The following is a 12,953-nucleotide window of genomic DNA, read 5'->3' on the forward strand; positions in this document are numbered from 1 at the left end:
AGCCCTTCTTTGTTGCAAGGCCAAGAACTTGATTCCTTGTGCGATGAACTTTCTTTCCCGCACTTGAATTTCTCCACGACTCGGAGCTCGGGGAACGAACTTGTCAGCTTCTCCCAGCTGGGATGATCCAGATAATTGAGGAACCTCAGGCGCAGCACCTCCACCTTCCACCCCCGGCCGTCTCCAAGACTTCGGAGCATCCCTCCCCTCAGGTACAGTTTCTTCAGAAGTCGTAATTTAAGGGGATCAATCCACTGCGGGAACTCCTCCTCGGTGAAGCACCGGAGGTCCAGCTTCTCTATCGTACTAGGAAGGGTAACCTTAGCGGGATCAAGGGAACGATCCGCTGCAATCTTCTTGGTTTCTTTCTTCGTCAGTGACCTCGCTCCCGAAGCTTGCCTGTCGGTGGTCGGGCGAGCCACATGATCGGATATTAGTTGAACTTTCTTCGTAGTGGCAGCAGCAGCAGCAGCAGCAGTAGCAGTAGCAGCATCAGATGATTGTTTGGACTTCGGTGGGAGATCTTCGATTGAGTCCTTACCAGTCCCTTGTTGTTTCTTCTCCTGTGAGGGCGCCTCAGCACCTCTGGTGGAATGAGAGTCTTCCTTCTTCGTTGTAACCACTGCCCATGTTATGATAAGGGTGGTGAGCGTCTTGAACTCGCCCACCTTCTCCAGCTCCGTTTCTGCGATCCGACTGCCTATGTTGATGCTGAGCTTCCTCAACTTGGCCAGCTTGGCCAACTCATGGAGATGACAAACATGTTTGTCATCAGGCCCACTGATCAGTAAAAACCCCTTGAGCACTTCCAGATCGGAGAGGTTGGCGATGCTCTTGGGCATCTTGTCGAGCAGGAAGCAGTCCGACACGTCCAGGTACTGCAGCTTCTTGGCGGACCCGATCGCCTCCGGCAGCTTCTCCAGATTGTGGCACGCCCGGAGGTCCAACACCATCAGCTTGGTGAGCTTGCCGATGGTCTCGGGAAGCGTTTCCACCCTCGATACGCCTCTGAGGCTCATGTACCGCAAGCTTTTGCAGTTCTCAATCCCCTTCAAGAACTCGTCGTTCTTGACCTCGATATGGTGCTTCTGGTCCGACTCCTTCCACCGCCCCAGCTGCATTGTGGTCATCTCGCCCTTGTTGACTAGCCATGTGGGTTCGAATTCGACGTAGCGCTTGTAGACGTTGTAGACGGTGAGCAGTCGATTTTCCGCATCGTCGCCGATGGGGGGTAGTTTGAGGCGCAAGCACGCACGGCGACTCCTGGAATAGTCGTCGCTGGGGCGGCCGTCCTGGTCGAATTCGAGGAAGGCATTGCTCTTGGCGACGGTGATCAACAGCCTGCGAATCCACGACTGTATACTGAAGTGGTGCACCTCGTCACAGTGCTTCTTCTTAATGGTTATGATTAGGCCCTTGGAGACGAGTTGGTCGAAGCATTTCTTCCCTTCCTCAGAAGTCTGCACTATTTCCTCGCCCATCCACCAGTGGATCAGCAGCCTCTTCTTGAGGACAGCGTTCGGCGGGAAGACGGTGAGGCAGAAGAGGCAAAGCTTCAGCTGAGTCTCGAAGCTGTCGACCACAAGCAATAGGTGCGCCCACGCGGAGCTCTCTAGGATCTGCCGCTCCAGTGGGAAATCCTTCTCCCCCTCCTCCTCCTCAGCATTGGATTCCTGTTCACCCGACGAATCCATTGGCTTCACCCCTAATTCCTCGATTTTGAAATTGATGTTTTCCATGATTTTGTCGAGCTTTTTGAGTGGGCTCTCGTCGGTGATTCCCGACCGCAACAGCTCGTCGACTTGCCTGGCGACGAGTGCAAATTTCTTTATGGCGTCGTCTTCTTTGTCCTTGGATTGCCGCAACATTTTTCTCAGCTCCTCCATTTTTTCCTTGATCTCGTTGAACCGCTCAAGAACATCACGAACATCCTCGGAAGAAGCATCCTTCGGATCGGGGACGAAGCGGCCTTTGGCTTCTTCCAAACGCTTCATCAACCGAGACACTACTTCGACGCTGGATCCGCCGCAGGGGAACATGGTCGGAAGCAAGAAACGAGGCACTGGAGAAGGTCGGGATTATGGTAGCTTCGTGTTACGCCCGCAACTCATATAGCTGCATCGGAATAATCTACGTAACGCACAAGGAAGAGAAATGGAAAAATAAAGACAGAGAATAAAGATAAAAGAGAAAGAGAAAAGAGAAAGAGGGGAGAATAAAAAAAGAGAAAGAGATATTAATAATAACAATAGCTTAGATTATATATATATATATATATATATATATATGAATATTAAAATATTAAAAAGAAAAGAAATAAAAGGAACAAACACACAAAAAGCAAAAGAGAAAAAAAAAGACACGGACAAAGAAAAAGAAAAAAAAAGAGAGTTTAGGTTGCACATTAGTCCACCTACCGGAGGCAGCACATCTTCATCAATACGCTCTTGCAAAGCAACACACCATATGGAGGAGTCTCAATATCTACCATGGCATCCGTAAGACCGTCAACCGACCTTTACACTTTGTTTGATAAAAATATAGTATCTATATATATAAATAAAATTATTCGAAAGTAAACCAGATCAATATATATATATATATATATATATATATATATATATATATATATATATATATATTCTAAGTATCTTCCAAATGAAAATATCATTCTTCCAAAATGTTTGAAATATATAAGTATGAATGCGAGTAGTCGAGTGAAGGCCTCTCTTTTTCTCTACATTAAAGGTGAGCCTTTATATTTGATCGTAGAGAGCATTAAGAAAATGTATGATTATCTTTCTCTTCATAAATGGTAAAAAGAAAGTATATGATTATCTTTCTCATCATTAATGATGAGAAGAAAGTTTGTGATTGTCTTTCTTATCATAAACGACAAGAAGAAAGCTTCATCTTATCCTCCCTTATTGGGCACGATATATTGGGCTGATAGCCCATATTCAGCCCATGTGGGCTAGGGCAGCCCACAGCCCACACCCCCTCTTAACCTAACTCTAATTAAGATTAGGGGGTGTGGTGGCTGCGTTTTAGAAGCAGAAAAAAACTATAAAAAGGCAGCAACGAGGCAGATCTTTAGGGCCACGAGTTTCCAAAGAGAAGAAGGAGAACAAGGCAGAAAAGGAAGAGAAAGAAAGGGAAGAAGACAAGGACAATGCAGAGAGACTGTTCTCAATCATCTAGCAGTGTTCTCATCTCAGGTTAGATCAAATCTACAGTAGACTCTTGTTGTGATTACTTGAGGAGGTTTTAGATATTGTGGGCAGTGACGTGATCCTTGTATCCCAGTTATTCTCTTGTAGTTGTTGCTGGGGTTTTGGGCAAGAGATTGAGATTTGTATATTCATTATTCTCATAGTGGATTATCTCTAGTTTGCCCCGTGGTTTTTACCCTTCACATTGAAGGGGTTTTCCACGTATATCTTCGTGTTTTGTTTGATTGTGTTTCCATTTTATTCCACTGCGTATTATGGTCTTCTAGTATTTGTTCCTATACAAAGGTTATTCCTCTTTATATCCCCATCAACTGGTATCAGAGCGGGGTTTTGGTGATTTAATTTTTGTATTTGAACATGGAGGCCAGTAATGTTTCTCGTATGATTAGTTTGAATGGAAACAATTGGATGATATGGATGTTGAATCTCGGATTTTGATGATGAAGTCAATTGTCATTTGTTATCTAATCTATGTGTTGAGATAAGTGTGCAGGATTAACTACGATGAGAGTAAGACAAGCAGCAGGTGTTGCGCCGGAGTCAAGATCATGATCACGTTGGGAGTTCAAGAGTTCGACGGAAGTTCGGACGGTCGTCGGAGGTTCAGCGAGAACAGATCCGAGAAGTCCAGAAGCTTGCCAAGCGAAGCTCGTCGGAACTCGCCAAGTGGATCGTCGCAAAGTCCAGGAGTATGCCGGATGTCCGCAGAAGGATCACCGAGGGTTATCGGATGATCGACGGAAGTTGGCCGGAAACTCGCCGGAAGAAGCGATTGACGCATCGGAGCAAAGCTGCAGAAGTTGTCTTAGAGTTAATCGTAGTTAGCATGATGATTAAGCATGAAAATGGGAGGTGATCCCATTAGCTTAATCTTGGGGCAATTGGGCCCCTGAAAAGATTCAAATTGGGCCGAATGGAGCGAACCATTCGGACCCTGATTGCACCAGGAGGTGCAACCGCCAGGGTTGTGGGGTTGGGAGGTGCAACCGCCCCAGCCAGGAGGTGCAATCGCTAGGGCTGCGAGGCTGGGAGGTGCAACCGCCCCAGCCGAGAGGTGCAACCGCCCAGAGCTCAGTCTTCGAGCTAGACTGGGCGGTGCAACCTCCTCTGTCAAGAGGTAGCACCGCCAGAGCTCAAGTTTCGAGCTCTGCCAGGCGATGCAACCACCGAGCTCAGTCTTCGAGCTCTGGCAGAGAGGTGCATCAGCCTGAGCTCAGTCTCGAGCTCTGCCAGGTGATGCAACCACCAAGCTCAGTCTTCGAGCTTTGGCAGAGAGGTGCATCAGCCTGAGCTCAGTTTCGAGCTCTGCCAGGTGATGCAACCACCGAGCTCAGACTTCGAGCTCTGCCAGGCGGTGCAACCACCAAGCTCAGTCTTCGAGCTCTGCCAGGTGATGCAACCATCGAGCTCAGTCTTCGAGCTCTGGCAGAGAGGAGCAATCGCCTGAGCTCAGTCTTCGAGCTCTGCCAGGCGGTGCCACCTCTCCAGTCAAGAGGTGCAACCGCCTGATCCCAGAATTCTGGGATTTGATCGATTTGATCGTTTTGAGCTCGAATTTTGAATTGGGTTGGGGCCTATAAATACCCCACCCATTCAGCACTGAAAAGATACAGACATACACCGAAATCTTGATCTTTTCTGTGATTCTAAGAGCTCAAACGTGTTGTAAAGCCTTTAAGTCTCCTCCTTCTGTTCTTCAAGTTTTCAGTTGTAAAGTGAGGAGAGAAAGGTCTGTAAAGGTTGTCTCCCGAGCCTGTCAAAAGGAGAGAAATTGTAAAAGGGCAGTTTAGCCTTCGCCCATTGAAGGAAGGCACCTAGTTGACGTCGGCAACCTCGTCGGTGGAGGAAGCCAAAAGTGGAGTAGGTCAAGGCTGACCGAACCACTCTAAATCTCTGGTTTGCGTTTATTCTCGAGCACTTTATCATTACTGCAAACCTCCTTCATTACTACTGCTCTCTGCGCTTTCACGAACAAGTTCTAAGTGCTGTTCTTCCGAATCTTCATTCAGACGTAAATTCGTATTTTCATACATTACTGTTTACGTTTACGTTTGATTCTGCAGAACTGTCTTCTGTGCTTTTACGAACGAGCTTCTTTGCAGTTTACACTTACATTTTGATCCTATTGATAACTGCAAACTTTCCTCTACGATTTTACGAACGAGTTTCAGCATTTAGACGTAAAACTGCATTCAGACGTAAATCGGCTTTCCTCGCTCAATCATCAGATCTCAGTTCACGTTTACGTCTTGATTTCAACTGCATACTGCCTTCTGCGAGTATACAAACAAGTTTCAAAGTTTAGACGTAAATCTGCGTCTAGACGTAAAACTGCGTTTAGACGTAAATCTGCGTTTAGACGTAAATCTGAGTTTAAGACGTAAATCTGAGTTTAGACGTAAATCTGCGTTTAGACGTAAAACTGCGTTTAGACGTAAATCTGCGTTTAGACGTAAATCTGCGTTTAGACGTAAATCTGCGTTTAGACGTAAAACAGCGTTTAGACGTAAATCTGAGTTTAGACGTAAACTGCGCTTAGATGCAAAACTGCGCTTAGACGCAATCTGCGCTTAGACGCAAACTGCACTTAGATACAAACTGAGAATTTGCTTTTGCATCATAATAGTTTTTGAACGAACGCAGCTTTTGGTTTTTAATCGCTGTAAGATTTCCGCTGCACTAATTCACCCCCCCCCCTCTTAGTGCTCTCGATCCTAACAATTGGTATCAGAGCAAGGTTAACTCTCTAAAGGATTAAAACCCAAGAGAGATGGCTTACGCCGGAAACCAAGAGGGGCATTCGATTACACGTCCACCCATGTTCAGTGGAACGGACTACACTTACTGGAAGACCCGAATGAGGATCTTTCTTATTTCTATGGATTTTGAACTATGGAACCTTGTTGAAAACGGATTTTCAAAGTCTTCTCTTCCAATGATCGATTGGAATGAGTTGGAAAAGAAGGCTTTCGCTCTTAATGCAAAGGCTATGAATGCCTTATTTTGCGCACTTGATAAAAACGAGTTTAATCGTGTTTCAACTTGCGAAACTGCTTTTGATATTTGGCACACACTTGAAGTGACCCACGAGGGCACAAGTAGAGTGAAAGAGTCAAAAATCAATCTGTTGCTGCATTCTTTTGAACTTTTCCGAATGAAACCGAGTGAAACCATTGGCGACATGTTTACCCGTTTCACGGATGTCGTCAACGGTCTAAAAGGACTCGGAAAAAGTTTTTCGGATTTTGAACTCGTGAATAAAATACTAAGATCCCTTCCTAAAAGTTGGGATCCTAAAGTCACTGCCATTCAAGAGGCAAAGGATCTGCGAAATTTCCCTCTTGAAGAACTAATCGGGTCATTAATGACCTACGAAATGACTTGCAAAGCTCATGAAGAGCAAGAAGACATCCTTCCAAAGAACAGGAAGGATATGGCACTTAAAACTTCTGAATGCCACTTGAGAGAAAACTCAAGTGATGAGGATTGTGATGATGACTTGGCACTTTTGACAAGAAAGTTTAAGAAATTCTTCAAAAGAAACAAGTTTAAAAACGATGTGAAAAATAAACTTGAACCCAAGAAGGACCAAGTGATCTGCTACGAATGTAAAAAGCCGGGACACTACAAGAGTGATTGTCCCGAAGTCAAGAAAAGAACAACAAAGAAGAAGGCGCTCCAAGCAACATGGGATGATTCGAGCGCATCTGAGGAAGAGGAGTCCAACACCGAGCAAGTTGCTCATTACGCCTTTATGGCCATCGAAGAGGAGGTAACGGATTTATTAGATGCTGATTTATCTTTCGATGAATTATTAAATGCCTTCCATGATTTATTTGATGAATGCAAAGTTATAAATAGAAAATACAAGTTGCTAAAAAAGGTACATGATAATCTTACTTGTGAGTTTGATAAGTTAAAAGTCGAACATCATGATAGTTTAAATTCATGTATCAAATGTCATGATTTAGAAACTATACAAAAAGAAAACTTGCTACTTAAGGACACCTTGAAGAAATTCGAGGTTGGAAGCAAGTCATTAAACATGATCCTTACAAACAAGGGTCATGCTCCCAAAAGAAGTGGGATTGGATTTGTGAGGAGTCCTCACCGAAATCCAACTACCTTTGTAAAAGGCCCCATCTTACATGTTCAACACCAAACCAAGTGCAACTTTTGTTGCAAATCTGGACACAAGACACATTGTTGTCCCTTCAAGAAAATAAGTCCAAACAAATTAAGTTGGGTTCCTAAAGGAACCATGATAAACTCTATGCAACATGATAGAAAATGTAGATCTATTTATGAGGCACCCAAAAGCAAATGGGTACCTAAACATCATCCTTTCTTGTAGAAAACTAAACAATCGCAAGCTAGGAGCAAGAAATGGTACCTTGATAGTGGATGCTCAAGGCATATGACCGGAGATCCATCTCAATTCTCTAAGCTCACTAGCATAGACGAAGGATATGTCACCTTCGGAGACAACAACAAGGGTAAAATCATTGGCAAAGGAACCATAGGTAACAAATCCAACCTCTCTATTGAAGATGTTTTACTAGTTGATGGTTTAAAACATAACCTCTTGAGCATTAGTCAATTATGTGATAAAGGATATATTATAAGATTTGAATCTAATGCCTGCATCATTGAAAAACCACACAAAAATATATCTATGATTGCATTAAAACAAAACAACGTATACACTATTGACATCAATGACTTATGTGATGAAATGTGCTTTGCCGCTATGAATGAGGATGCTTGGCTATGACATAGAAGATTAGGTCATGCTAGCATGAAACTAATCACTCAAGTATCATCTAGAGAACTTGTAAGAGGAATTCCTCATATCAAGTTCATCAAAGATAATGTATGTGATGCTTGCCAATTAGGTAAGCAAATTAGGGGTAGCTTCAAAGCTAAGAATCAAATAAGCACCTCTAGGCCCTTACAATTGATCCATATGGACTTGTTCGGACCAATCTCTACATCGAGTCTAGGAGGTAGCAAATACGCCTTTGTCATTATAGATGACTACAGCAGATATACATGGACCTACTTCTTAAAGCAAAAAAATGAATGCTTTAGATATTTTACCAAGTTTTGTAAACTTGTTCAAAATGAGAAGGAATCTATGATTTCGTCAATTAGAAGTGATCATGGTGGAGAATTTCAAAACCATGACTTCCAAGAATTCTGTGAACTCAACGGATACAACCATAACTTCTCTACTCCAAGAAATCCTCAACAAAATGGGGTAGTAGAAAGAAAAAATCAAAATTTACAAGAAATGGCAAGAACCATGTTGAATGAACATAGCCTACCCAAATATTTTTGGGCCGAAGCTGTAAACACTGCATGCTATATTTTAAATAGAGTCCTAGTAAGACCCTTACTCACCAAAACTCCTTATGAGTTATGGAATAACAAAAAACCCAATGTCTCATATTTTAAAGTCTTTGGGTGTAAGTGTTTTATCTTGAATGAAAAGGATAACTTAGGAAAATTCGATGCTAAATCTGATGAAGGAATCTTTCTTGGTTATTCTTCGGTTTCTAAAGCTTTTCGCATCTTCAATAAAAGAACCTTAATTATTGAAGAATCCATCCATGTTGTTTTCAATGAGATTTCAGAAATTAAGAAAAATGATCTTGATGATGATGTTAATTTTGATTCCTTGAATTTAAACGAAACCCCGTCTCCAACTAGCAACTTGGATGCATCCACTTCCAAAACATCCTTACCCAAGGATTGGAAGTATATAGATGCTCATCCTAAGGAGCTAATCCTAGGAGACACATCAAAGGGGGTTCAAACATGATCTTCTTTTAAAAACTTTTGTGCCAACGCCGCTTTTCTCTCCCAAATTGAACCCAAATGTGTTGATGAAGCCATGAAAGATGATTCATGGATTATCGCAATGCAAGATGAATTAAATCAATTTGAGAGAAATGAGGTGTGGACGCTTGTTCCTAGGCCAAATGACCATTTAGTAATTGGTACTAAATGGGTCTTTAGAAACAAGCAAGATGAAAATGGTATCGTGGTTAGAAACAAGGCTAGATTAGTGGCCAAAGGTTTCAACCAAGAAGAAGGTATCGATTACGAAGAAACCTTCGCACCTGTGGCTTGACTGGAAGCCATAAGGATGCTCCTTGCCTACGCTAGTTGCAATAATTTTAAGTTATTTCAAATGGATGTTAAAAGTGCTTTTCTAAATGGTTTCATTTCCGAAGAAGTTTATGTTGAACAACCTCCTGGATTTGAAAACAATGGCTACCCTAATCATGTGTTTAGATTAACTAAGGCTCTCTATGGTTTAAAACAAGCCCCAAGGGCTTGGTATGAGAGACTTAGCTCTTTTCTCATTGAAAATAATTTCATAAAAGGCAAGGTTGATACTACATTGTTTATCAAGAATTTTGAAAATAATTTTCTCATTGTTCAGATTTATGTTGATGATATTATCTTTGGTTCTACAAATGAATCTCTTTGTGAATCCTTTGCGAAAACTATGAGTCATGAATTCGAAATGAGTCTAATGGGAGAGTTAACATTCTTCTTAGGCCTACAAATCAAACAACTAAGCAATGGCATCTTTATTAGTCAAACCAAATATGCTGTGAGTTTGCTAAAGAAGTTCAAAATGAATAATTCAAAAGCCATTGACACTCCTATGAGCACCTCCACTAAGTTAGAAATTGATGAGAATGGAGAAAGCTTCGATCCGAAAACCTATAGGGGTATGATAGGAAGTTTACTTTACCTCACTGCCACCAGACCAGACATCATGTTCAGTGTAGGACTTTGTGCTAGATTTGAATCAGACCCTAAGATATCTCATCTCAAAGCAGTCAAAAGAATACTCAGATATCTTAATGGAACTACCAATCTAGGATTATGGTACCCAAAATCAGAAAATTTTGAATTAACAGCTTATGCTGATGCGGACTTCGCTGGCTGTAGACTAGACAGAAAAAGCACATCAGGATCATGTCAATTTTTAGGACATGCCCTTGTATCCTAGTCATCTAAGAAACAAAACTCGGTTGCCCTATCAACAACCGAAGCTGAATACATTGCAGCAAGTGCATGCTGTGCACAAGTTGTATGGATGAAAAACACTTTAGAAGATTACAAAGTGAATCTTAAAGATATTCCCATTAAATGTGATAACACGAGTGCAATATGCTTAACTAAAAATCCTATACAACACTCAAGAACAAAACACATTGATATTAGACATCACTTTATAAGAGATCATGTCACTAATCATGATGTAACCATAGAGTTTATTGATACCAAACATCAACTAGCTGATATCTTTACAAAACCACTATGTGAAGAACAATTTGATTACATAAGAAGAGAATTAGGAATGTTGATTTGTCCGAATACTTAAACTAGTTAAAATTATTTTTCGGATGTTATTACTATTACATGCCTTGACAACGCTTGATTCAATAACATGTTGCAAATTATGTGACAAATATTTTTAACCAAATGCATGTAAGAAGTTCATTTTTCGGTTTGTATGGGATGTTCCTGTACACTCTTATGAAAACTCTTTGAAAAATGACTTTCCTCCGTCAAGCAACAAACAATAAAGAGATATATGTGTCATGACTTCCTTTATATGCTTGATAATGCTATCATGCTTTTTGTTGATGACAAAGGGGGAGAAACATATGAATTGATAAACACTATGTCATAGCTGAACTACCATAATCATGTCTATGTCATAGTTGCAAATACCTGAGTGATGCTACAAACAATGTTATGCCATCCTTGCATCACCAAGAGATATGTGAACATGTGCTATAGTTTGCATCATATCTTGATTTAATATTCTATATTGTGAAGAAAATGCAAACTTGCTAGAAAATCTCAAATGTGTGCATCATGTAAAAAGTCCTTCGTAGCTTTATATGTTTACATGATGAACAGTTACAAACACTATCATACAAACTTGATGATGTATGTCATGCCTTGACATCATTTTTGAAGAGATACATCATGATGGGCATCATGATGGGAGCATTGATAAGTTTAACTGATCTAACTTATCAATACGTCACTTGAATTCTTAGGTCTTGAATTCAAGGTTGACTTATCTCAACTATGGCATATAGATAGGGGGAGTTAAGGACAACTCCTTTATCAATTGATTGTCATCATCAAAAAGGGGGAGATTGTTGAATCTCGGATTTTGATGATGAAGTCAATTGTCATTTGTTATCTAATCTATGTGTTGAGATAAGTGTGCAGGATTAACTACGATGAGAGTAAGACAAGCAGCAGGTGTTGCGCCGGAGTCAAGATCATGATCACGTTGGGAGTTCGAGAGTTCGACGGAAGTTCGGACGGTCGTCGGAGGTTCAGCGAGAACAGATCCGAGAAGTCCAGAAGCTTGCCAAGCGAAGCTCGTCGGAACTCGCCAAGTGGATCGTCGCAAAGTCCAGGAGTATGCCGGATGTCCGCAGAAGGATCACCGAGGGTTATCGGATGATCGACGGAAGTTGGCCGGAAACTCGCCGGAAGAAGCGATTGACGCATCGGAGCAAAGCTGCAGAAGTTGTCTTAGAGTTAATCGTAGTTAGCATGATGATTAAGCATGAAAATGGGAGGTGATCCCATTAGCTTAATCTTGGGGCAATTGGGCCCCTGAAAAGATTCAAATTGGGCCGAATGGAGCGAACCATTCGGACCCTGATTGCACCAGGAGGTGCAACCGCCAGGGCTGTGGGGTTGGGAGGTGCAACCGCCCCAGCCAGGAGGTGCAACCGCTAGGGCTGCGAGGCTGGGAGGTGCAACCGCCCCAGCCGAGAGGTGCAACCGCCCAGAGCTCAGTCTTCGAGCTAGACTGGGCGGTGCAACCTCCTATGTCAAGAGGTAGCACCGCCAGAGCTCAAGTTTCGAGCTCTGCCAGGCGATGCAACCACCGAGCTCAGTCTTCGAGCTCTGGCAGAGAGGTGCATCAGCCTGAGCTCAGTCTCGAGCTCTGCCAGGTGATGCAACCACCAAGCTCAGTCTTCGAGCTTTGGCAGAGAGGTGCATCAGCCTGAGCTCAGTTTCGAGCTCTACCAGGTGATGCAACCACCGAGCTCAGACTTCGAGCTCTGCCAGGCGGTGCAACCACCAAGCTCAGTCTTCGAGCTCTGCCAGGTGATGCAACCATCGAGCTCAGTCTTCGAGCTCTGGCAGAGAGGAGCAATCGCCTGAGCTCAGTCTTCGAGCTCTGCCAGGCGGTGCCACCTCTCCAGTCAAGAGGTGCAACCGCCTGATCCCAGAATTCTGGGATTTGATCGATTTGATCGTTTTGAGCTCGAATTTTGAATTGGGTTGGGGCCTATAAATACCCCACCCATTCAGCACTGAAAAGATACAGACATACACCGAAATCTTGATCTTTTCTGTGATTCTAAGAGCTCAAACGTGTTGTAAAGCCTTTAAGTCTCCTCCTTCTGTTCTTCAAGTTTTCAGTTGTAAAGTGAGGAGAGAAAGGTCTGTAAAGGTTGTCTCCCGAGCCTGTCAAAAGGAGAGAAATTGTAAAAGGGCAGTTTAGCCTTCGCCCATTGAAGGAAGGCACCTAGTTGACGTCGGCAACCTCGTCGGTGGAGGAAGCCAAAAGTGGAGTAGGTCAAGGCTGACCGAACCACTCTAAATCTCTGGTTTGCGTTTATTCTCGAGCACTTTATCATTACTGCAAACCTCCTT

At 42.8% G+C, this 12,953-nt stretch overlaps 1 protein-coding gene across 1 annotated transcript in view; it reads right to left on the reverse strand.

The window, feature by feature from the left end:
• The window catches only part of LOC135587047 (uncharacterized), a 2,118-nt gene extending 79 nt beyond the window's left edge, over positions 1-2,039 (reverse strand). Inside the window, exon 1 of the mRNA XM_065123721.1 lies at positions 1-2,039. This exon is cut by the window's left edge and continues 79 nt beyond it. Coding sequence (XP_064979793.1) covers positions 1-2,039 — 2,039 coding nt within the window.
• Between the last annotated feature and the right edge of the window lie 10,914 nt (positions 2,040-12,953).

The sequence above is a fragment of the Musa acuminata genome, chromosome BXJ2-9 (assembly GCF_036884655.1).
Source record: "Musa acuminata AAA Group cultivar baxijiao chromosome BXJ2-9, Cavendish_Baxijiao_AAA, whole genome shotgun sequence".
NCBI lineage: Eukaryota > Viridiplantae > Streptophyta > Magnoliopsida > Zingiberales > Musaceae > Musa > Musa acuminata.